This window comes from Gigantopelta aegis, chromosome 12 (assembly GCF_016097555.1).
Source record: "Gigantopelta aegis isolate Gae_Host chromosome 12, Gae_host_genome, whole genome shotgun sequence".
In the NCBI taxonomy this organism is placed as follows: Eukaryota; Metazoa; Mollusca; class Gastropoda; order Neomphalida; family Peltospiridae; genus Gigantopelta; species Gigantopelta aegis.
This window is the reverse complement of record NC_054710.1, coordinates 47,156,187-47,183,501: the sequence shown is the minus strand read 5'-3', so window position 1 is coordinate 47,183,501 and position 27,315 is coordinate 47,156,187. Positions and strand designations below refer to the sequence as shown.

At 43.2% G+C, this 27,315-nt stretch overlaps 1 protein-coding gene across 3 annotated transcripts in view; it reads left to right on the top strand.

The window, feature by feature from the left end:
- LOC121386772 (ABC transporter G family member 20-like) overlaps nt 1-27,315 on the top strand; it is an 85,719-nt gene that overhangs the window by 22,920 nt on the left and 35,484 nt on the right. For all 3 annotated transcript variants that reach the window (XM_041517782.1, XM_041517783.1, XM_041517781.1), the window contains exons 4-8: nt 7,273-7,380; nt 9,942-10,038; nt 15,256-15,330; nt 16,971-17,090; nt 26,454-26,550. In XM_041517782.1, coding sequence (XP_041373716.1) covers nt 7,273-7,380; nt 9,942-10,038; nt 15,256-15,330; nt 16,971-17,090; nt 26,454-26,550 — 497 coding nt within the window. The remainder of the gene's footprint in view (nt 1-7,272; nt 7,381-9,941; nt 10,039-15,255; nt 15,331-16,970; nt 17,091-26,453; nt 26,551-27,315) is intronic.

The following is a 27,315-nucleotide window of genomic DNA, read 5'->3' as shown; positions in this document are numbered from 1 at the left end:
AGATTTCATAACTTAGTAGCCCAGTGGGCTACCACTGAAAAACGTTAAGGTCAAGGCCTGTTAATAGGTCTCGTTACTGTGAGGTGTGTATGTTGTAGGGCAGTGAATATGGCTCCCCAACCTATTCACTGCCTATGATCTGTGGACAATAAATCTTTAAAAAAAAAAAATAAACAAATAAAAAATTATCAGGAGGTTGACAGGTGTTTGTAAATGACCGCACCTCTGTTTGCAAACACATGACCGCGGGTTCAGTGATCAGTGAAGGCTATTAGATGTCAAACATTTGGTCATTCTGACGTAGTCATCAGAAAAATCCGCTTCATTTTTCCTAATCAGGTCAGGTCAGAGTGTTTATTGTGTCCTGGGCACAGGTGTCGACCTCGGCCGGTTCCTCCGTCCAGCTTTTTATTACATACCTATTCAATCTTACTATAGTGATAAAGGCCTTTTGAAACCATGTAATAAATTTATCCTGTATCGCACATATGTGCAATCTGGACTGGAACTTTTAAATGGGGAATTCACTTTTTCTTTTTACTGCATTTAGTGCATTCAGCACAATCCATGCACCGTGCTGACGAAACTTTCAGTCTAGGCTTTAAGTGAGTCCAGTCATTGCAGGCATAGCCCAGTGATAAAACACTCGCTGTCGATCTGAGGTCTAGCTTCGTCGGTGCGCCCATTGGGCTATGTGTCGTTCCAGCCACTGTACCATGACTAGTATATCAACAGCCGTGGTATGTGCTATTCTGTCTGTGCACATAAAAGATCCCTTGCTGCTAACTGAAAAATGTAGAGGGTTTCCTCTAAGACTAAATGTCAATATTACCAAATGTTTGATATCCAATATCTGATGATTGATAAATAAATGTGCTCTAGTGGTATCGTTAAATAAAACAAACTTTAACTTTGATGTTGAGGTCTTGGACTCCATTAGTTTAAGAAAAGAAACAATAGCTTCACTCGTTCAGAACGAATCTTGGTGTATCATTTTATTATGTATATTAAAATGTATATGGAATTAGAGCACTTTATAATTTCTGATAATTGAGAATTGGTCTTCGCAATATTTAAGTATGTATCACAATTCAGGTTCCTGTATCGCAGTATATCGCAATACGAGCATGTTGCCAATACCCATCACTAGTTCTCACTTCTCATTATTGAGGCTCCACTACACATACTAATAGAATCTATCACTGTTGTGAGGTATAGATTAATAGAATCTATCACCGTTGTGAGGTACAGGTTAATAGAATGTATCACCGTTGTGAGGTACAGGTTAATAGAATCTATCACCGTTGTGAGGTACAGGTTAATAGAACCTATCACCGTTGTGAGGTACAGGTTAATAGAATCTATCGCCGTTGTGAGGTACAGGTTAATAGAATCTATCGCCGTTGTGAGGTACAGGTTAATAGAATCGATCATCTTTGTGAGGTACAGGTTAATAGAATCGATCATCTTTGTGAGGTACAGGTTAATAGAATCTATCACCGTTGTGAGGTACAGGTTAATAGAATCGATCATCTTTGTGAGGTACAGGTTAATAGAATCTATCACCGTTGTGAGGTACAGGTTAATAGAATCTATCACCGTTGTGAGGTACAGATTAATAGAATCGATCACCGTTGTGAGGTACAAATGAGGCAATTCCAACCCGAGGGACAAAATATTTTGCCCCAAGGGTTGGAATTGCCTTATCTATACGTCACAACGGTGATTGATTTTTTTTCTTGCCCATATGATCCCAGTAAAAAAACATTAATTTTGTAAGCTACAATTTGTTTATTGTAGAATGATTCATAAACATTTCACCTACAAACTCCTTTAATCATTCGAAAATATAGTCCACATTATGCAGCGACAAATATCTGACAACTTTCCAATAAATATAAAGTTGAAAATATTAATTTGTTTAAATATTTTTAAAACAATGATACAATGTCAAATGGCAAACAGAATTCTGAAAAACACGAGTTATGACGTCAATAGTCGTAAAACATGAATTATCGTATGTAGAAATCATGTAGCCTTCGGGTCGGACAGATTTATCTAGCCCTAGGGTCAGACAGATTTTTGTAGCACCATGCAAAAGCTGGATAACCCTGTCCAGTGGGCAAGAATATCCTGTCTACGGGATCCTGCATATAAAAGATGTTCATTGCAGTTCTGCATCAGGTTTCCTCTCTTATTATCTGTGTGGTCCTTAACCACGTGTCCGATGCCATATAATCTTATACCACTTTCCTTATATCTGTTTTTCTGAATGTGACGGTAGATGGGGCACATATGTGTAGTGGCTGGATGTGACGGTAGACGGGGCACATACGTGTAGTGGCTGGATGTGACGGTAGACGGGGCACATACGTGTAGTGGCTGGATGTGACGGTAGACGGGGCACATACGTGTAGTGGCTGGATGTGACGGTAGACGGGGCACATACGTGTAGTGGCTGGATGTGACGGTAGACGGGGCACATACGTGTAGTGGCTGGATGTGACGGTAGACGGGGCACATACGTGTAGTGGCTGGATGTGACGGTAGACGGGGCACATACGTGTAGTGGCTGAATGTGACGTAGACGGGGCACATACGTGTAGTGGCTGAATGTGACGGTAGACGGGGCACATACGTGTAGTGGCTGAATGTGACGGTAGACGGGGCACATACGTGTAGTGGCTGAATGTGACGGTAGACGGGGCACATACGTGTAGTGGCTGAATGTGATGGTAGATGGGGCACATACGTGTAGTGGCTGAATGTGACGGTAGACGGGGCACATACGTGTAGTGGCTGAATGTGACGGTAGACGGGGCACATACGTGTAGTGGCTGAATGTGACGGTAGACGGGGCACATACGTGTAGTGGCTGAATGTGACGGTAGACGGGGCACATACGTGTAGTGGCTGAATGTGACGGTAGACGGGGCACATACGTGTAGTGGCTGAATGACGGTAGACGGGGCACATACGTGTAGTGGCTGAATGTGACGGTAGACGGGGCACATACGTGTAGTGGCTGAATGTGACGGTAGACGGGGCACATATGTGTAGTGGCTGAATGTGACGGTAGACGGGGCACATACGTGTAGTGGCTGAATGTGATGGTAGATGGGGCACATACGTGTAGTGGCTGAATGTGACGGTAGACGGGGCACATACGTGTAGTGGCTGAATGTGACGGTAGATGGGGCACATACATGTAGTGGCTGAATGTGACGGTAGATGGGGCACATACATGTAGTGGCTGAATGTGACGGTAGATGGGGCACATACATGTAGTGGCTGAATGGTTTTTCTGGGGATGTGACGGTAGATGGGGCACATACATGTAGTGTAGTGGCTGGGAATGTGACGGTAGATGGGGCACATACATGTAGTGGCTGAATGGTTTTTCTGGGGATGTGACGGTAGATGGGGCACATACATGTAGTGGCTGAATGTGACGGTAGATGGGGCACATACATGTAGTGGCTGAATGGTTTTTCTGGGGATGTGACGGTAGATGGGGCACATACATGTAGTGGCTGAATGGTTTTTCTGGGGATGTGACGGTAGATGGGGCACATACATGTAGTGGCTGAATGTGACGGTAGATGGGGCACATACATGTAGTGGCTGAATGTGACGGTAGATGGGGCACATACATGTAGTGGCTGAATGAATGTGACGGTAGATGGGGCACATACATGTAGTGGCTGAATGTGACGGTAGATGGGGCACATACATGTAGTGGCTGAATGTGACGGTAGATGGGGCACATACATGTAGTGGCTGAATGTGACGGTAGATGGGGCACATACATGTAGTGGCTGAATGTGACGGTAGATGGGGCACATACATGTAGTGGCTGAATGTGACGGTAGATGGGGCACATACATGTGTTGTGGCTGGGAATGTGACGGTAGATGGGGCACATACATGTAGTGGCTGAATGTGACGGTAGATGGGGCACATACATGTACTGGCTGGATGTGACGGTAGATGGGGCACATACATGTAGTGGCTGAATGTTTTTCTGGGGATGTAGATGGGGCACATACGTGTACTGGCTGAATGTGACGGTAGATGGGACACATACATGTAGTGGCTGAATGGTTTTTCTGGGGATGTGACGGTAGATGGGACACATACATGTAGTGGCTGAATGTGACGGTAGATGGGGCACATACATGTAGTGGCTGAATGTGACGGTAGATGGGGCACATACATGTAGTGGCTGAATGTGACGGTAGATGGGGCACATACATGTACTGGCTGGATGTGACGGTAGATGGGGCACATACATGTAGTGGCTGAATGTGACGGTAGATGGGGCACATACGTGTACTGGCTGAATGTGACGGTAGATGGGACACATACATGTAGTGGCTGAATGGTTTTTCTGGGGATATGACGGTAGATGGGACACATACATGTAGTGGCTGAATGTGACGGTAGATGGGGCACATACATGTACTGGCTGGATGTGACGGTAGATGGGGCACATACATGTACTGGCTGGATGTGACGGTAGATGGGACACATACATGTAGTGGCTGAATGTGACGGTAGATGGGGCACATACATGTAGTGGCTGAATGTGACGGTAGATGGGGCACATACATGTAGTGGCTGAATGTGACGGTAGATGGGGCACATACATGTAGTACCTGAATGTGACGGTAGATGGGGCACATACATGTAGTGGCTGGATGTGACGGTAGATGGGGCACATACATGTAGTGGTTGGATGTGACGGTAGATGGGGCACATACATGTAGTGGCTGAATGTGACGGTAGATGGGGCACATACGTGTACTGGCTGGATGTGACGGTAGATGGGGCACATACATGTAGTGGCTGAATGTGACGGTAGATGGGGCACATACGTGTACTGGCTGAATGTGACGGTAGATGGGACACATACATGTAGTGGCTGAATGGTTTTTCTGGGGATGTGACGGTAGATGGGACACATACATGTAGTGGCTGAATGTGACGGTAGATGGGGCACATACATGTAGTGGCTGAATGTGACGGTAGATGGGGCACATACATGTAGTGGCTGAATGTGACGGTAGATGGGGCACATACATGTAGTGGCTGAATGTGACCGTAGATGGGGCACATACATGTAGTGGCTGAATGTGACGGTAGGTGGGGCACATACATGTAGTGGCTGGATGTGACGGTAGATGGGGCACATACATGTTGTGGCTAAATGTGATGGTAGATGGGGCACATACATGTACTGGCTGGATGTGACGGTAGATGGGGCACATACATGTAGTGGCTGGATGTGACGGTAGATGGGGCACATACATGTAGTGGCTGAATGTGACGGTAGATGGGGCACATACGTGTACTGGCTGAATGTGACGGTAGATGGGGCACATACGTGTAGTGGCTGAATGGTTTTTCTGGGGATGTGACGGTAGATGGGGCACATACGCGTACTGGCTGAATGGTTTTTCTGGGGATGTGACGGTAGATGGGGCACATACGCGTACTGGCTGAATGGTTTTTCTGGGGATGTGACGGTAGATGGGGCACATACATGTACTGGCTGAATGGTTTTTCTGGGGATGTGACGGTAGATGGGGCACATACGCGTACTGGCTGAATGGTTTTTCTGGGGATGTGACGGTAGATGGGGCACATACGCGTACTGGCTGAATGGTTTTTCTGGGGATGTGACGGTAGATGGGGCACATACGCGTACTGGCTGAATGGTTTTTCTGGGGATGTGACGGTAGATGGGGCACATACGCGTACTGGCTGAATGGTTTTTCTGGGGATGTGACGGTAGATGGGGCACATACGCGTACTGGCTGAATGGTTTTTCTGGGGATGTGACGGTAGATGGGGCACATACGCGTACTGGCTGAATGGTTTTTCTGGGGATGTGACGGTAGATGGGGCACATACGCGTACTGGCTGAATGGTTTTTCTGGGGATGTGACGGTAGATGGGGCACATACGCGTAGTGGCTGAATGGTTTTTCTGGGGATGTGACGGTAGATGGGGCACATACGCGTAGTGGCTGAATGGTTTTTCTGGGGATGTGACGGTAGATGGAGCACATACATGTAGTGGCTGAATGGTTTTTCTGGGGATGTGACGGTAGATGGGGCACATACATGTAGTGGCTGAATGGTTTTTCTGGGGATGTGACGGTAGATGGGGCACATACATGTAGTGGCTGAATGGTTTTTCCTTGCAATGAGGGGGCGGGACGTAACCCAGGATTAAAGCGCACGTTTGATGTGCTGTCAGTTTGGGATCAGTCTTCATCAGTGGGCCAATTGGGCTGTCTCGTTCCAGCCAGTGCATCATGCCATGGTGTGTGCTATCCTGTCTGTGGGATGGCAGTCCTCGAAATTTGCGACAGCAATCAGCAATGCTGTCACAAAAGCTATCGCAAAATTGATTTTCGACAGCATTTCATTGCCTTCGCAAATCTGAGAGTGGTGAAAAGTCTGTAGGCATTTTTCTCTGAACTCTGTCCAATTACAGATCCCAGAAAAAAGCATTTATAATCTAGTGTGGCCCAATTTTTCCTCAATTAAGATAAATCGGTTTATTCCGGTATAGAAGCGTACTAAAGTAATGTTGAGATGTCATTTTTTAGCATATTATTACTGCAGTGGATCATAGATGAATAATTTTGACAGCATTAATCTTTTCTTTAAAATTGCAGCCATAGTACTGTTGCAAAATTGATTTACGACAGCATTTAACTGCCGTAGCAAACTTGTCCGAATTTCAAGGGCTGGGATGGTGCACATAAAAGATCCCTTGCTACTAATGGAAAAATGTAGCTGGTTTCCTCTCTAAGACTATATGTCAAAATTACCAAATATTCAACATCCAATAGCTGATGGTTAATAAATCTATGTGTTCTAGTGGTGTCATTAAACAAAACAAATTTATTTTCCACTTTACCTGTCCTCAAGCAAGTGCACTCCCCTCCCCCACCTACAGCTAGTAGTTTGGTCCGAACATCCCAAAAGCCTAATAAAAAGACGTCCGAACCAAACAGCGAAGGAAAAAAGAAGGAAGTTACAGTCACGTGTCCAGAACTAGAAGGAGCATACAGTAGAAGAATTTAGTCCATCCAATTGGCTTTTGGGATGTTCGTACCAGACTACTAACCGTATGGGGGGTGGGGGATGCACTTGTTTGAGGACACATAATGTATCTAAAAAAGACCAAGTTTTCTCCACCTCTTTGTTTTTTTCCTTGCAATGAATACCTAATATGTTTTTATTTATTTATTTGCAGTGGAGGTCAAAAACGCCGCGTTTCATTGGCTTCAGCTCTTCTGCAGGAGCCGGAACTGTTGATTCTTGATGAGCCAACCGTTGGCGTGGATCCTGTTCTGAGAGAAAAGTAAACGGGGGTGGGGGGAAGATTTAGCTCAGTCGAACTGTTGATTCTCGATGAGCCAACCGTTGGCGTGGATCCTGTTCTGAAAGAAAAGTAAACGGGGGGGTGGGGGGGAGATTTAGCTCAGTCGAACTGTTGATTCTCGATGAGCCAACCATTGGCGTGGATCCTGTTCTGAGAGAAAAGTAAACAGGGGTTGGGGGGAGATTTAGCTCAGTCGGTAGAGTGCTCGCCTTGGGTGTTTGGGTCCTGGGATCATACACTCAGTAGACATATTGGAGTCGTTTCCTCATCCCAATTAGTACCCCATCACTGGCTGTGGTATGTGCTGTCGTCTGTAGGAAAGTGCATGTTAACGATCCCGTGCTGCTAATGGACAAATGTAGAGGGTTACACAGACATAAACACATACAGACACCACACAAACACACACAGACAACACAAACACACACAGACACCACACACAACACACACAGACACCACATAAACACACACAAACACACACAGACGCCACACAAACACACACAGATGCCACACAAACACACACAGACGCCACACAAACACACCAGTGTTCTCACTGCTCCATTTAAGTGGGACAGCCCATCCCACTATTGCATTTTTCTGCACCCCTCTTTATTTTCCAGCACCCTACTATATTTTACAGCACCTATCTCCGCTATTTCCAAATGCACATTTTTTTCCACACACAAACAAAAACAACAATCAGTCTGCACACTGGACATCAAAGGAAACAAGGCACATTGTGTACGAAAAAGCCATTGACGAAATATTTACGAAAGTTACAGTAATGTAATTTAACAGTATTTTTAATAGCCTCTATTTTGTCCCATACCTGTATCCATTTGTATGTTTAATACACACAATACAAGTTATATTTTATTTGAGCAATGAAAACATTTTTATTTTTCATGAATTCGGCAATCTCCGATTGAAAAAACCCTCACTTATTGGGTGCCAAATTTATCAAGTGATCAGAATAAAAATATTAGTTCAGCAAAACCGGAATTGCCTGTGAATGTCAGACCGATAATAGCTTCGGTTCAATTAAAAGACGAGTCTGCTTGTATTTCATTTAATTTTCACCCAGCGAGAACACTGCACATATATGCTCGCGCACATACACACATACTACACTCTCACCACTCTCACACACACATACACATACTCTCACCACTCTCACACACACATACACATACACTCTCACACACACATACACTCTCACACACACACATACACATACACTCTCACACACACACATGCACATACACTCTCACACACATACACTCTCACACACACACATACACATACACTCTCACACACACACATACACATACACTCTCACACACACACACATACACTCTCACACACACATACACATACACTCTCACACATACACATACACTCTCACACACATACACATACACTCACCACTCTCACACACATACACATACACTCTCACACACATACACATACACTCTCACACACAAATACACATACATTCACCACTCTCACACACACATACACATATACAGACTCTCACCACTCTTACATACACATACACATACACTCTCACACACATACTCTCACACACACATACACATACACTCTCACACACACATACACATACACTCTCACACACACATACACATACATTCTCATCACTCTCACACACACATACACATACACTCACATACACATACACTCTCACACACACATACACATACTCTCACCACTCGCACACACATACAATCTCACACACACATACTCTCACCACTCACACACACATACACTCACACACACACATACACTCACATACACATACACTCTCACCACTCACACACACACATACACCCTCACACATACACATACACTCGCATCACTCTCACACACACATACACATACATTCTCATCACTCTCACACACACATACACATACACTCGCATACACACACATACACTCACACACACATACACATACTCTCACCACTCGCACACATACAATCTCACACACACATACTCTCACCACTCACACACACATACACACACACACATACACTCACACTCACCACTCACACACACATACACATACACTCTCACACATACACATACACTCGCATCACTCTCACTCATACATATACATTCTCATCACTCTCACACACACATACACATACACTCTCACCACTCTCACACACATATACACATACCCTCTCACCACTCACACATACACATACACTCTCACCACTCACACACACACATACACATACACTCTCACACATACATACACATACACTCACCACTCACACACACATACACTCACCACTCACACACACATATACATACACTCTCACCACTCACACACACATATACTCCCACCACTCACATGACTCAACCCCTACTCACTACTAAAATATTCACTCGCCACAGTACAGACCTTGCCCCTTGCACAATTTCTTGTTCATGCACCTACATACACGTACAAAAATCAACAAATTAATTTTCACTTGACTGTCATGTTCACTGATGTTTGTTTGGGTTTATTCTCAGGATTTGGGAGCATCTGTTGCAAATTGCCCAGAACATGACGAGGACGACGATTATCATCACCACTCATTACATAGAGGAAGCTCGGCAGGCCAGTTGTGTGAGTCATCACTGTTATATCACACACATATAATATAATCAGACATTACTCATTATATAGAGGAAGCATGGTAGGCCAATTGTGTGAGTCATCACCATTATATCACACACATCAAATATACTCACACATTACTCATTACATAGAGGAAGCATGGCAGGCCAATTGTGTGAGTCATCACCGTTATATCATAGACATATAATCTGACATTACTCATTACATAGAGGAAGCGCGACAGACCAATTGTGTGAGTCATCACCTTTATATCACACACATATAATATAATCAGACATTACTCATTACATAGAGGAAGCACGGCAGGCCAATTGTGTGAGTCATCACCGTTACATCACAGACATATAATCAGACATTACTCATTACATAGAGGAAGCATGGCAGACCAATTGTGTGAGTCATCACCGTTACATCACACATATAATCAGACATTACTCATTACATAGAGGAAGCGCGACAGACCAATTGTGTGAGTCATCACCGTTACATCACAGACATATAATCAGACATTACTCATTACATAGAGGAAGCACAGCAGGCCAACTGTGTGAGTCATCACTGTTATATCACACACATATAATATAATCAGACATTACTCATTACACAGAGGAAGCGCGGCAGACCAATTGTGTGAGTTATCACCGTTATATCACACATATAATATAATCAGACATTACTCATTACATAGAGGAAGCACAGCAGGCCAACTGTGTGAGTCATCACTGTTATATCACACACATATAATATAATCAGACATCACTCATTACATAGAGGAAGCGCGACAGGCCAACTGTGTGAGTCATCACTGTTATATCACACACATATAATATAATCAGACATTACTCATTACACAGAGGAAGCACGGCAGGCCAGCTGTGTGAGTCATCACTGTTATATCACACATATAATAAAATCAGACATTACTCATTACACAGAGGAAGTGCGGCAGGCCAGCTGTGTGAGTCATCACTGTTATATCACACATATAATATAATCAGACATTACTCATTACACAGAGGAAGCACGGCAGGCCAGCTGTGTGAGTCATCACTGTTATATCACACATATAATATAATCAGACATTACTCATTACACAGAGGAAGTGCGGCAGACCAGCTGTGTGAGTCATCACTGTTATATCACACATATAATATAATCAGACATTACTCATTACACAGAGGAAGTGCGGCAGACCAATTGTGTGAGTTATCACCGTTATATCACACACATATAATATAATCAGACATTACTCATTACATAGAGGAAGCACAGCAGGCCAATTGTGTGAGTCATCACTGTTATATCACACACATACATGTATAATATAATCAGACATTACTCATTACATAGAGGAAGCACGGCAGGCCAATTGTGTGAGTCATCACTGTTATATCACACACATATAATATAATCAGACATTACTCATTACATAGAGGAAGCACGGCAGGCCAATTGTGTGAGTCATCACCGTTATATCACACACATATAATATAATCAGACATTACTCATTACATAGAGGAAGCATGGCAGGCCAATTGTGTGAGTCATCACTGTTATATCACACACATACATGTATAATATAATCAGACATTACTCATTACATAGAGGAAGCACGGCAGGCCACTTGTGTGAGTCATCACTGTTATATCACACACATGTAATATAATCAGACATTACTCATTACACAGAGGAAGCACGGCAGGCCAATTGTGTGAGTCATCACCGTTATATCACACACATGTATAATATAATCAGACATTACTCATTACATAGAGGAAGCACGGCAGGCCAATTGTGTGAGTCATCACTGTTATATCACACACATATAATATAATCAGACATTACTCATTACATAGAGGAAGCACGGCAGGCCAATTGTGTGAGTCATCACTGTTATATCACACACATATAATATAATCAGACATTACTCATTACATAGAGGAAGCACGGCAGGCCAATTGTGTGAGTCATCACCGTTATATCACACACATATAATATAATCAGACATTACTCATTACATAGAGGAAGCACGGCAGGCCAATTGTGTGTGTTATCATCGTTTTGTTTTGGAGAGAATAAGTGTCTGGGACCATGATTGCTTGCAATGACTTTAAAGTATTTTTCATAATTGAAATCCAACAGTACTTAGAGTTTATTGTTTACATTATCCATTCCCATACGTCAGAAGTGTTTTTGGTCATCCTTGGTGTTTTTTATTCAACAAAATGCATTTTTTGTATATTTCTAAAAACCCATACACATGAGAGGTTATGGTTAATGGATACGAGCTCCAGTCCACTCTGTAAGTGTATTTCCCTTTTTCAATGTCACAGATTCTTGTTTCACTCTATTTTATTGTTATTCAAATGGGGTGGGACGTAGCCCAGTGGTAAAGTGTTCGCTTGATGCACGGTCAGTCTAGGATCGATCCCCGTCGGTGGACCCATTGGGCTATTTCTCGTTCCAGCCAGTGCTCCACAGCTGGTGTAAAAAAGGCTGTCGTATGTAATATCCTGTGTGGGATGGTGCATATAAAAGATCCCTTGCTGCTAATCGAAAAGAGTAACCCATGAAGTGGTGACAGTGGGTTTCCTTTCTCAGTATCTGTGTGGTCCTTAACCAAATGTTTGACGCCGTTAAATAAAGCATTTCCTGCCTTCCTGTTGTTTCAGCAGAATAACACAGCTTTCATCAGTTGTTTGTGTTTGGAATTCATTTGAATTTCATCATCAATTAATCAGTTATAATCTGTTTGCACCAACCAATCAACTTTCAGTTACACAATCAGTTACACTGGGTTATGATTTGATGTAAAAGAAGGATTTGAGTTATATTCACTGTGCACACAGTTTCTTGTTCATTAGCATAGACCCTACAAATTGCTAATTTTACATTTAATAACTGTTTAATATCTTTTTACTCCACTATGACATTCATCAGCGAAGCTTTTCTAATACCGATTGGTCCAGCTTCTGTCTGTTCATCCGTCAAGCTTTCTTTTGAAGATCCATCTTCTCCTACAGTTTTAATTTAATTCTTCTCAAACTTGGTGCAATGATCTTCTGTGGCACCTTTCACAAACTTTGATTTTTTATTAAATGTTTTTAAAATTTAAATTGAAAATGTGAAAGTTTTATCCTAGAATTGTAAATTTAAAAGATTTAAATATAAATTTTACCTCTACGTTGACATTCGTCAGTGGAGCATTTCTAATACTGATTTGTCTGGTGTTTTGTCTGTGTGGCATTTTTCCATCAACATTTGTTTTGAAGTCTATATCCAGGGTTTTATTTCTCAAATGGTTATGGTTAGGCATCAGTCTACAGGCTGGTAGGTACTGGGTTCGGATCCCAGTCGAGGCATGGGATTTTTAATCCAGATACCGACTCCAAACCCTGAGTGAGTGCTCCACAAGGCTCAATGGGTAGGTGTAATCCACTTGCACTGGCCATGGTTTGTGCTATCCTGCCTGTGGGAAGCGCAAATAAAAGATCCCTTGCTGCCTGTCATAAAAGAGTAGCCTATGTGGCGACAGCGGGTTTCCTCTAAAAACAGTGTCAGAATGACCATATGTTTGACGTCCAATAGCCGATGATAAGATAAAAACAGTGTCAGAATGACCATATGTTTGACGTCCAATAGCCGATGATAAGATAAAAACAGTGTCAGAATGACCATATGTTTGACGTCCAATAGCCGATGATAAGATAAAAACAGTGTCAGAATGACCATATGTTTGACGTCCAATAGCCGATGATAAGATAAAAACAGTGTCAGAATGACCATATGTTTGACGTCCAATAGCCGATGATAAGATAAAAACAGTGTCAGAATGACCATATGTTTGACCATATGTTCTAGTGGCTCTAGACTAGACTCTTTTTCTTGTCTTTTCTCAAATGTGACTTGAAGACCATGGCTTTGACTTTGAGGATTTTAACATCTTTTTACACAAAATTGTGCTTACTCAGTTTCATTTTTAAAAATCTCATTAAGCTCCTTTAAATCTCATTAAGCTCCTCTAAATCTCATTAAGCTCCTTTAAATCTCATTAAGCTCCTTTAAATCTCATTAAGCTCCTTTAAATTTAAAACAGTAAAGTTTGTTTTGTTTAACAACACCACTGATTTATTAATCATCGGCTGTTGGATGTGTAACATTTGGTAATTTATTAATCTTCGGCTGTTGGATGTGTAACATTTGGTAATTTATTAATCATCGGCTGTTGGATGTGTAACATTTGGTAATTTTGAAATATAGTCTTAGAAAGAAAACCTGCTACATGTTTCCATTAGTAGCAATGGATCTTTTATATGCACCATCCTACAGACAGGACAGCACATACCACAGTCTTTTATATACCAGTCATAGACCCACCAACGGCGATCGATTTCAAACCGACCGCACATCCAGCGAACACTTTACCACTGGGCTATGTTAAAGAGAATATCAAGGACATTTTCAGTTCCTTACCAGTCCAACGGGGGGTGACTATAGGTTTCTTCTGTGTGATTGTCTGTCTGTCTGTGTCTGTCAATAGGGATCGATCCTAGACTGACTGCACATCAAGCAAAATGCTTAACCAGTGGGTTACGTCCTGCCCCCTTTGTTTGTTTTGTTGAAAGCCCTGATAATGTGTTTATTTTGCTTTGTACAGGTTGGTTTGATGCGAGACGGTCGTTTGTTCAAAGCCCTGATAATGTGTTTATTTTGCTTTGTACAGGTTGGTTTGATGCGAGACGGTCGTTTGTTGAAAGCCCTGATAATGTGTTTATTTTGCTTTGTACAGGTCGGTTTGATGCGAGACGGTCGTTTGTTGAAAGCCCTGATAATGTGTTTATTTTGCTTTGTACAGGTTGGTTTGATGCGAGACGGTCGTTTGTTGAAAGCCCTGATAATGTGTTTATTTTGCTGATAATGTGTTTATTTTGCTTTGTACAGGTTGGTTTGATGCGAGACGGTCGTTTGTTGAAAGCCCTGATAATGTGTTTATTTTGCTTTGTACAGGTTGGTTTGATGCGAGACGGTCGTTTGTTGAAAGCCCTGATAATGTGTTTATTTTGCTTTGTACAGGTTGGTTTGATGCGAGACGGTCGTTTGTTGAAAACCCTGATAATGTGTTTATTTTGCTTTGTACAGGTCGGTTTGATGCGAGACGGTCGTTTGTTGAAAGCCCTGATAATGTGTTTATTTTGCTTTGTACAGGTTGGTTTGATGCGAGACGGTCGTTTATTGGCTGAGGATAAACCAGAGACTTTGATGCACAAGTTAAAAATAAACGTAAGACTGGTTTTAATTTGTCACATGTCTTCGCAATATTGTTCTGTGGTTTACAAGCATACAACTATTTCTAATTTTTTGCAATATAGTTCTGTTTCTAATTTATCACACATCTTCCCAATATGGTTCTGTGGTTTGATCACTCATCTGATATGGATGTTGTTTACTCTTTTTTTTAGTCCCCTACCAGTCCAACCAGAGGGTACTATAAGTTTTCAGGGTAAAAATGTAATGTCATTTGATTTTTGGGTGTTTGTTTTGCCTTTGATGGGTAAAATTATGATCGTCAGTTGTAGGAATCATTTTTTGTTTTTAATAATGGTAAACATCAAATGGGTTTATGACAGTGATGGCTCATTTTTGGTTTTTAATAATGGTAAACATCACATGGGTTTATGACAGTGATGGCTTATTTTTGGTTTGGTTTTTAATAATGGTAAACATCAAATGGGTTTATGACAGTGATGGCTTATTTTTGGTTTTTAATAATGGTAAACAGATGGGTTTATGACAGTGATGGTTCATTTTGGTTTTAACAATGGTAAATATCAGATGGGTTTATGACAGTGATGGCTCATTTTTGGTTTTTAATAATGGTAAACATCAGATGGGTTTATGACAGTGATGGCTCATTTTTGGTTTTTAATAATGGTAAATATCACATGGGTTTATGACAGTGATGGCTCATTTTTGGTTTGGTTTTTAATAATGGTAAACATCAAATGGGTTTATGACAGTGATGGCTCATTTTTGGTTTTTAATAATGGTAAACATCAGATGGGTTTATGACAGTGATGGTTCATTTTTGGTTTTAATAATGGTAAATATCAGATGGGTTTATGACAGTGATGGCTCATTTTGGGTTTTTAATAATGATAAACATCAAATGGGTTTATGACAGTGATGGCTCATTTTGGGTTTTTAATAATGGTAAATATCAAATGGATTTATGACAGTGATGGCTCATTTTTGGTTTTAATAATGGTAAACATCACATGGGTTTATGACAGTGATGACTCATTTTTAGTTTTTAATAATGGTAAACATCATATGGGTTTATGACAGTGATGGTTCATTTTTGGTTTTAATAATGGTAAAGATCAGATGGGTTTATGACAGTGATGGCTCATTTTTGGTTTTAATAATAGTAAACATCACATGGGTTTATGACAGTGATGGCTCATTTTTGGTTTTTAATAATGGTAAACATCAGATGGGTTTATGACATTGATGACTCATTTTTGGTTTTTAATAATGATAAATATCAAATGGGGATATGACATTATTTGATCATTTTTGGTTTTTAATAATGGTAAATATCAAATGGGTTTATGACATGGATATTATGTGTAAGTTATGAGATTAAAAAAAAAATTGCTATTTGATTTAGAAAATGTTCATTGGTTCTAAAGGAACTTATAGTCCGTACCCTACAAAATTGTTTTTTGTAAATAATTGGTTTTCTTTGACGTAAGAAGAAAAGTAAATGTGTTTTGGAAATGAATTTTTTTATATATTTTTGAGTGCAATTTACAGATCAGTCGGCTCACAAATAAATAACTTGTAGTAAGTTTCATAGTATTTAAAAAGGCATTCCGTGTGTGACGAACTGTAGATGATGATGTAACGTCAACTTGCAGAGCCTGGAGTTGGTGTTTTTACACCTGTGTCACCGAGACCAACAGGTGCGTGAGACCGAGCGGAACTCGCAGGACGTCATGTTTCAGGACTCTGTCCAGGACTCTTCCTTTCAACCCACTGTGAGTACGCTGTCGCATTGCCAGACTCTTTGGGAAGGAAAGAAATGTTTTGTTTAACAACGCACTCAACACATTTTATTTACGGTTTTATTTATCAGATATATTGTTAACGACCATACAGATATTGAGAGAGAAATTTCACTGTCGCCACTTCATGGGCTACACTTTTTGATTAGCAGCAAGGGATCTTTTATATGCACCATCGCACAGACAGGATAGTACATCATACCACAGCCGTTGTTACACCAGTTGTGGAGCACTGGCTGGAGCGAGAAATAGCCTAATGGATCTACCGACGGGGATCGATCCTAGACCGACCACGCATCAAGCCTCTTTGGGTGTCAAGGAGCGGAACGTAGCTCAGTGGCAAAAGCGTCCGCCTGATGTGTGGTCAGTCTGGGATCGATCCTCGTCTGTGGGCCCATTTGAGCCATTTCTCGTTGCAGCCAGTACACCACAACTGGTGTATTAAAGGTTGTGGTATGTGCTATCCTGTCTGTGGGATGGTGCATATAATAAATCAATGTGCTCTAGTGGTGTTGTTAAACAAAACAAACTTTTTTTTCTCTTTTTTTTTTATCACTGGGCTACGTCCCACCCCTTGACGATGTTTCTACCAGAAAGAAATGTTTAGGTATGGTGCTATAGAATTGAATGCAGCACAGTCAACTGTATGGGGGCCCTCCCCTAGAAAGAAATGTTTAGGTATGGCGCTATAGAATTGAATGCCAGCACAGTCAACTGTATGGGGGCCCTCCCCTAGAAAGAAATGTTTAGGTATGGCGCTATAGAATTGAATGCCAGCACAGTCAACTGTATGGGGGCCCTCCCCTAGAAAGAAATGTTTAGGTATGGCGCTATAGAATTGAATGCCAGCACAGTCAACTGTATCGGGGCCCTCCCCTAGAAAGAAATGTTTAGGTATGGCGCTATAGAATTGAATGCCAGCACAGTCAACTGTATCGGGGCCCTCCCCTAGAAAGAAATGTTTAGGTATGGCGCTATAGAATTGAATGCCAGCACAGTCAACAGGGGGTATGGGAGGCCTCCCCAAGAAAGAAAATGGGTCAAGTTTAGGGTTAGAGTTAAGAAAACCATGGAATAATGATAAGAGTAATTAATTGTGTCAAAAAGTGATTTAAAAAAACACAAATCTGCAACAATATTTGGGTATGGCGCCATACCCATTTTACTCTCTGGCAGAAACCCTGCTTGAATTGTTTAAAGATTACTTGACAAAGAATAAGAAGAACAAATGTTGTTCTTGTTTTTGTACAAGTAATTATATAATCTTTAAGGATTTTAATCATTTTAGTTTGTTATAAAATCTTTTCCACTTAGGTGAAGAGCACTAAACGATGAGTTGTGCAGTTAAGCTAAGAGACTGACGGAATATGATCTGTTAAAGCGACTGTCCTGGGTTTGCAGCCATTGTAAGATCTTTCCAACCTACAGAGCCTTTTTAATGACTACTGTGAAATTCTTCATTCCCTAACCCACTACCAACTCGGGTCGGGCTGCTGGTGCTTCCTTGTACTTGCCAGCACTGGTGGTCCCCTCTCCCACCCACCCCAACCCTGTTCCTGTCCTGACGGGGGTGCGCTACAACGGCTTGTTCTGAATGTGCACGTAAACCCTCTGACCTGACCTGACCTGACCTGATCCTTCATTACCAAAAGGTAGTATGATAAATGTGTATTCTATGTACACATATAATATGTTTTCGTTGTGTTCTCTGCAAAGTTTTAAAATATACTTACCTTGATTTATGTATTGTATGATACTTTTCCCCCACAGCTGCTTACACTGTGGTTTTACATAATTATATAAATAATATTTTCATATACTTACCATTTGTGACACCCAATAGCCAGTGTGTATTTTTGTGCTGGGGTGTCGTTAAACATTCATTCATTTGTTGTGTACTTAAACTCGTGGTCCACAAACCCACGAATTACTGTACACGGATATTAGACCACTACAAATAAAAGTGATTTTACGGTAAAATTACCAATTATTCTTGTTTAGAATAGCAATATCTGTACATCCAGTGTGTTTGCCATGATGTACTGATGTTCATAGACATGGTAATAGTCTTATTCAACTTACCATACTAGCACAACAACAATGCTATACGACCCTGAGTTATAACCTCCACTGCAGAATTATCTCCCCTTGCCGGATGTATAACCTACACCCGCGCATGGGTAGACCATATATCCTCGTTTTTGATTCTGCAGTCGTGTTCGAGTTCTGTAGTAAAATTTTTGTCAAATTGTTAAATTGTTTATTAATTTGTAATTTTGTTTTACTCTGTCATACGAGGTCTTTTGGGTGATTTACACAGGGGGTTAATGTCTGACATGGCTTCCTCGGGCTCCAACCGGTTGGTTGTGTGTGCCAAGGGGGGTTGTCTTAAACGACTGCCCCAGTTTGATCAGCATTTGTTATGTCGTTCTTGTTGTTTTGAACGCCAGTGTCATATCTGTGTAAATTGGTCCCCCTCCATGTGGGGGAAGGCTAAGAAGCTGTCAAAAGACGCCGAGCGTAAGAGGATAATTAGATGTGAGCGGGACGGGCGGAGCACAGTGGCAACCTCCGGGGTCGTGCTCCATACCGATTTGCCGTCGGTCGGCAAGTCGGTGTCCAGTTCAAAGAGCTCGCGGACAAGTGGTGGGCAAAAAGGCGCCTCCTCATCTGTTTTCGCCATCTTCATGGTGATACCAGTAAACCCGAAGCGCTGCTTGGCGCGGAGGGGGCGCTGTTGCTCCCTGCTTCGGCTGAAGCAGGGAAGGTTTCTTCCAGGTCAGGCTCCGTTCCACCTGGGGATTTGCTTTTGCGTCCGTCGGTGGAGGCGGCGCCTGTTACGGTTGTAACGGGGGCATCAGTCGGAGGGAGGAATGACTGTGTCTCTCAGTTCTGACTCCCATCTTGCTGTTGGGGGCAGGGTTATCGGTCCTTCTGTGGAGGGGTCGATTAGCTCTAGAATAAAGTCTCGCCAGATTTCTGGTGCAGGGTTGGTCGTGGCGTTCGAGGGCGCTGTTTCGGCCAACGCGTCTTTCGGTGATCGAGCCACTTGGCGAAATCGTGAAGTCTCACAACGTTGTCTCGGTCACGGAGCCGGGTGGCGTTGTTTTGGGTGCGACGCCAGTGGTCGTCGCGTCTGTTGTTGGGGCGCCTGTACAGCGCCATCAACATTTAGATCGTTCGCATGTGGCTACGTCAACTGGGTTGGCTAATCCACACGTGGTACGTTGGGTTCAGAATTCGGTGCAGGATTTGTACGTGTACGAATTTCCTGACGGTCCGGTTCAACCGACACCACCAGTCCCATTGTCTGCTTCGGCAGGGATCAGGGAAACTGCAGCTTTCTTGGGTGCGCCTGTGTCTACACCGATGGTCAATCCGGACCTGTCAGATCGGGGTAGAGGTTCCAGGCATTATCCCTCGACTGCGTGGGCGGAACCTTTCGTTCAGGGTCCGATGGTTTCGGGTCGCCCTCAGGGGCGGACTCGGGGGGACTTTGTTTCTTTTTTTGAGAATTTCATGGCCTGGCTAGGGGAATCGCCTCCACCATTCCCTCCACCGCTGGGGTTTCCAGCGAGACTGGGGTTGGACCAGTTTGCAGATTCGGCCGGTCCGCATCGTCCTGCCCATGCAGTTTCATTTCCGTTACGGTCAGCGCATGGCGCGTCGTTTGAAAAAAATTCTTCTTCGGAAGAGGATTTTCCCTCCGAATCATTGTGTGGTTCGGGGGAAGGGTCGGCGCCAGGTTCGGTGCTTGATGAGATTCCCAATTTGGGCGATGGTACGTCAGACGGCGATTATGATTACCAGGCGGTTCTTGGTTTTGTACGGGAACAGGTCCGACTGGTGTGCGCGGATGCAATTCCGTCGGAGGAGGCTGTTCAGTCTTACATGGGTGTTTCGTTTGGAAACCGGCCTTTAGCGACGGACGCTCCGCGACAGGATTTCGGCTTGCCATTAGCGCACGAGGCGCATGAATCTCTTGCGGAGATTGATGCTTTGATTGCGGGTAGCGATCGTATTTTGGGGGCGGTGGTGGAAGAGTTTCCGGCAGCGTTAGCTACCGAGAAACTGTTGTCTGCGGCGAAGGTTTTGTCCACGTCTTTGTATAAGACATTGGGAGCTTCCTTCCTTTCACATCCAGCGGTCGTTTCTGCTAGGGTGAAGGCAGACTGCCACCCATCTCCTAATGTCAGTGTGCCACTCATGGATTTAGAGACTCTGGAGAGGTTATCTAAACTTCTTTTTCAAGTCAATAACCATTTAGGTACGTTCCTATTTGGGTTAGATAAAGCAGTCACGGGTCTTCCGCCGATGGCTAAGGGTTGTTTGTTGGCAGCTTCTAAAGCCTCTCATCACGTCGCTCAGCTTGCTGGGCGTGTTTTTGCCAACAGTCTACTTCTGCATCGGGATCACTACCTGACGGGATTGAGAGCGACGGGTGTGGTTAAAACCTACTTTCGTAGTCGCTCAGTAAGGGAAACCTTACTTTTTGGGACCAATTTTAACTTGGTCATGGACCAAGAAGCGGCGAAATTCATCCCTGCTGCTCAGTCCCGAACTGGTCGTAAGCGCCAGGCGGCGTCTACTTTTAAGCCTCCACCTGTTAAGAAATCGACTTTTCTTGACAGTTATCAGATCCCTGTGGTGTCTGATTCGGGCGTGCAGTCGGGTAATGCCCGTGGTTCATCGAAATAGGGACGTTTTTGGGGGAAGCCGGCACGTTTTCGTGGTTCCGCTCGGGGCAAGGCGCCCAGGGGTGGGAAGCAGCCGGGATGAGGGTGCGTAGACAATCGACATCTGCTTACGGAGGTTCCGTTAGCAGATCTTCCTGTGGGGGGCAGATTGCGCCATTTTGTTCAAAGTTGGTGCGAACTGCCAGATCTGGACCCATGGGTTTTGTCGGTTGTCCGCAACGGATACCGAATTCCATTTTCATCACCCCCTCCATTGACATCCTCCCCCTAGTTACCTGCAGTACTGTCTGTCGACAAACGAGTACTGGTGGAGAAGATGGTTGTCGAGTTTCTCGACAAGAAAGCCATCCAGGGGGTAGATTTGGGCACTCTGGGATTTTATTCCCATCTGTTCTTCACCCAGAAAGAAAGAAGTGTTTTATTTAACGACGCACTCAACACATTTTATTTACGGTTATATGGCGTCAGACATATGGTTAAGGACCACACAGATTTTTTTTTTAGAAGAAACCCTCTGTCGCCACATAGGCTACTCTTTTACGACAGGCAGCAAGGGATCTTTTATTTGCGCTTCCCACAGGCAGGATAGCACAAACCATGGCCTTTGTTGAACCAGTTATGGATCACTGGTCGGTGCAAGTGGTTTACACCTACCCATTGAGCCTTGCGGAGCACTCACTCAGGGTTTGGAGTCAGTATCTGGATTAAAAATTCCATGCCTCGACTGGGATTCGAACCCAGTACCTACCAGCCTGTAGACCGATGGCCTGCCATGACACCACCGAGGCCGGTTTCACCCAGAAGAAGAATGGCGAATGGCGACCAATTCTAAACCTGAAGCCGCTGAATTCTTACGTCGTTATTCCATCTATGAAGATGGAGACGGTTCAGTCTGTTCGCGCTTTGCTTCAGGTGGGGGAATGGGCAGCGTCCATCGATTTGAAGGACTCTTACCTGCATCTTCCAATCCATCGGGATTTTTGGAAGTACTTGCGGTTCCTCTACGACGGCAGAGCTTACGAGTTTCAAGTTCTGCTGTTCGGATTGGCCACAAGCCCTCACGTCTTTACTCGGGTAGTAAAGGCAGTGGTGGGGCATGTACATCTGTTGGGTATACGGATGCACAATTACCTGGACGATTGGTTAATTCTGGCGGCGTCACAGACGGCATGTCTCGTGGGCGTGGAGTTCGTGATCAACATGATTCTCCGATTGGGGTTTATTCCCAATTGGTTCAAGTCGGAATTAGTGCCAACGCAGGATTTCACTTATCTCGGGGTGCTTTTCAACCTTGGAGGCGTCCGTTCTTCCGACTTCACAATTTCACGACATTGGTGCAATGTCTTCTGGTGGAGCAAAGTGCGTCAGAGTGCACGCTCCATGTGTTGATAGGCCATCTCGAATCGCTGGCGGTGCTGAATGTGCGGTTCAGACGGTTCAAGAGACCGCTTCAATGGCATTTGACCCGAGTGTGGGATGGTCTCAGCTGGGATTTGATGATACCATTTGGGCCTTGGTTCATTCTTCCGATCCAAGAGTGTCTAGTGGACAAGTGTATGTCCCAGGCCGTTCCTTTACACCCACTTTCTCCAGAGTTGGTCCTGTTTACCGATGCTTCCCTCGAGGGGTTCGGTGCACACCTTTTGGATCAACATCTGTCAGGGGTGTGGACTCCTTCAGAGAGGAGTCGTCACATCAACCAGTTGGAGATGGAAGCAGTGTGTCGCGCTTGTCTCCATTTCAGGACTGTTAATCGACATCGTCGAATTTTGTTGAGGTCGGACAACACGTCGGTTGTTGCGTACCTCAATCGGTGGGGAGGCACCAAATCCCTGTCATTGAGTCTTGTGGCTTTGGAGATTCTGGAATGGCACTGGAGTACGATGTGTTGAGCATGGACTGGACGGGACTGGATTTTTACGCCTTTCCCCCTCCAGTTCTGCTTGGCAAGGTTCTGGCAAAGATCAGACAGCAACCTTGTCGTGTCACGCTCGTAGCCCCGAGTTGGGCAGCTCAAGCCTGGTTTCCTCCGCTCCTGTCACTTTTAGTGCAGGAGCTGGTGCGGTTGCCGTTGATACCCGATCTGCTCAGTCAGAGACTGCGTCGGACAGAGTGGCATCCGAATCGGCGGTTTTCCCGACTTCACGCATGGCAGTTGTCGGGGTTTCCCTCCGAAACCGAGGCTTTTCTAAACGGGTTGCTGAGCTCGTCTCCTCTTCGAAGCGCCAGTCTACAGAGAGGGTCTACCAGTGTCACTGGCACGCTTGGATTCGTTGGGCGACTGAGAGGGACGTGGATCCCTTGTCGCCTACTGTTAATGACTTAGCTGAGTACTTTCTGGCTCTTGTCCAAGAATGACAGCTGAAGGTTCAAACAGTGAGAAGTCACCAGTCGTCCATTTTCACTACTCTGAGGCAGTGTGGACGTCAAGATTTCTCAACAAATCTTTTGTTGCATGACTTGCTTAAGTTGTTGCAAAACACGGTTGAGAAGCCTTCCATTTTGCCTAAATGGAATGTTTTTCTGGTTCTGCATGCACTCAAAGGCAAGCCCTACGAGCCTTTGAAATTCGCCAGTCTTCGTCATTTGATGTGGAAAACTTTGTTTCTGGTCTCACTAGCGGCTTGCCGTCGTATTAGTGAGATTCATGCTTTTTTGCATGATTTGGTGGATTACAATACGGACGGGTCAGTTACGTTATGTACTGATCCTGTTTTCGTGGCTAAGAACCAGGTGCCAGGGGAAGAGTTTCTTCCGGCCATCATTCAGTGTTTATCTCGTACACTTTCTGCGGATAATTCTGATAGACTTCTTTGTCCGGTGCGGGCTTTGAACTTCTATCTGGAGCGTACTAGAAATCTCCGGCAAAACACTAAGAGACTGTTTATCTCTTCCACACGCCAACCAGGAGACATTACGAAGAATGCTTTGTCGAGATGGATTGCTGCAACCATCAAACTGGCATATGAGAAGGCGGGTGATCATGTTCTGCGGAATTTCTCCGTTCGACCTCATGAGATTCGGGCGATTTCGGCTTCCCTTAATTACCATGATTCTTTGGACATTTACAAGGTCATGAATGCGGGGTTTTGGAAAGGTCGACACTCGTTTGACCGGTTTTATTTCCGTGATATGGCTGTTGGTCCGGACGGAACTCGGCGGATTCAATCAGTCATTGCAGGGCAGCAAGTCATTTCAGTGTGCAGGGCCACGAGTAGGGGGCGACCCTTATTTCGTCTGGTCGCTAGCAGCAGTCTTTCTGGGAGATAGTTCTCCACCTCCTGTTTGGAGAGTGGGGGGTGGATGGTTGACTATCTGGGGCAGTCGAGTGTCTTTTACCATTACTTGGTGTGCAGGTTTCCTCACCTTGTTAACTTGGTTTACTTTTAATTGGGGTTGTAGTTCTTCAATTTAAAAGTCACTTTGACATTTTATACGTCGTATGATGTGGGTTGCTTTTTCACTGTATCATTACTTGAGACGAACACTACTGGTTGAATGGGTAAGTCCTCCTTGTTTTCTTACCTCCTCCCTTTAATGTTAAATTCTCGTGCTTTCACGGTGTTATATCACGTCTGTTATAGCATTGTTGTTGTGCTAGTACGGTAAGTTGAATAAGACTATTAAAAAATTTGTTTCTAATTTTCATTATTATTCATACTTACCTAGTACTAGCACAACAACCGTTACCTCCCACCCGCCCCGAGGGAGGTCTTTTTTGATTCAGTCATTCTGAATAACGAGGATATATGGTCTACCCATGTGCGGGTGTAGGTTATACATCTGGCAAGGGAAGATAATTCTGCAGTGGAGGTTATAATTCAGGGTCGTATAGCATTGTTGTTGTGCTAGTACTAGGTAAGTATCAATAATAATGAAAATTAGAAACAAATTTTCTAACATATAAGGACAAATGATAAGAATACAGATGTTGCAGATCTTTCCATGAAATAAAAATTGAGGGTAGTGATTAATTGCTCCCCTAACTAAGATAATGGGGAGCCATTTAAGATATTACCATATTGATACCATAGAAATTCACATGCTAAAAGGAGCAGGAAACATTTTGTTGTCCACATTTTCATTAGCAGCATTTTTCATCAGTTGAAAATTGATTAGCAACTACTGTTTAATGTTTTAAAATTGTGTAGTGATCCATGTTTTAAAATAGAAATTTTCTAGCAAATTTTGATGCGATATTGAGCAATATTTTCCCAGGGGAGCTAAAAATTACTCTCCTTAAATGAGACTGAGGTGAGTGATGGTGAGCCGTAGTAATAGCTCACCATAAACGGCAAGGTCTGATATTGTAGATCTGGTGGTGTTTTATCTTTTAGAAGAAGAAGTGTGTTTTGTTTAACAACACCACTAGAGCACATTAATTTATTAATCATCCACTATTGGATGTCAAACATGTTACATTTTTTCATTAGCAGCAAGGGATCTTTTATATGCACTTTCCCACAGACAGGATAGCACTTACCACGGCCTTTGACCAGTTGTGATGTACTGGTTGGAAGGAGAAAAACCCAGTCAGCTGAATGAATTCACCTAGGTGGTTGCATGGATCCTGCGACGCAAGCACCTCAGCCGAGTGCTCAACCCACTGAACTAAATCCTGCCATTTTTTATCTTTCAGAGCTCTCTAATGTCTCCGACGGAAAAAACTCCACTCCTTAGTCATTCAGCGCAGGAAGCCAGTTACCAGCAGCAACAGAACAACGTCAAGTTTGTAGGTGTGTGGATGCCCAGAATCGTGATGCATTCTTTAGAAGTTGGAATTGGCAACAGAAATATTTTGGAATCATTTAAATTCCACCCAGAATTAATTTTGAAGTTTTTAAAACATTTTTATTTTTATACAAAGTTTAAAATATACTTACCTTGATTTTTGTATTGTATTCTATTGTACGTTTCCCACATCTCTTTACACTGGGTTTTACATAATTATTAATTTATATAAATATATTTTTAATTTAAATTTTCATAGTTTTTTTGACACCCAATAACCGATCTCTATTTCTGTGCTGGGATGTTGTTAAACGTATACATTCTATATTTTAGAAGTAGTGAATCTCGTATTTCACAATTCACAAGTTGTGAAGAGCATTAGTTTGGTGAAATAACTTGTGAACATAACTTGTAAACTGGGGTAGCATTTTCTGTCTCAATCTCTGTAACTCGTGGAAAAAGAAGAAGAAACATAAATCATTCGGGATTGGAGTGCTCATGCATCTTGTCTATAAATCGCCTGAACACTCTCCACTTGGTGAAGTCGTGTTCATAATTTGTCTATAAATCGCCTGAACGCTCTCCACTTGGTGAAGTCGTCTTCACAATTTGTCTATAAATCGCCTGAACGCTCTCCACTTGGTGAGGTCGTCTTCACAATTTGGAAATTGTAAATTCACAATATTCACAAGCACCAAATGAACACAGCATTATTAACAATGACAGATCTACAGTGAAACCCCTCTAGACTGGACACACTGTTAACCGGA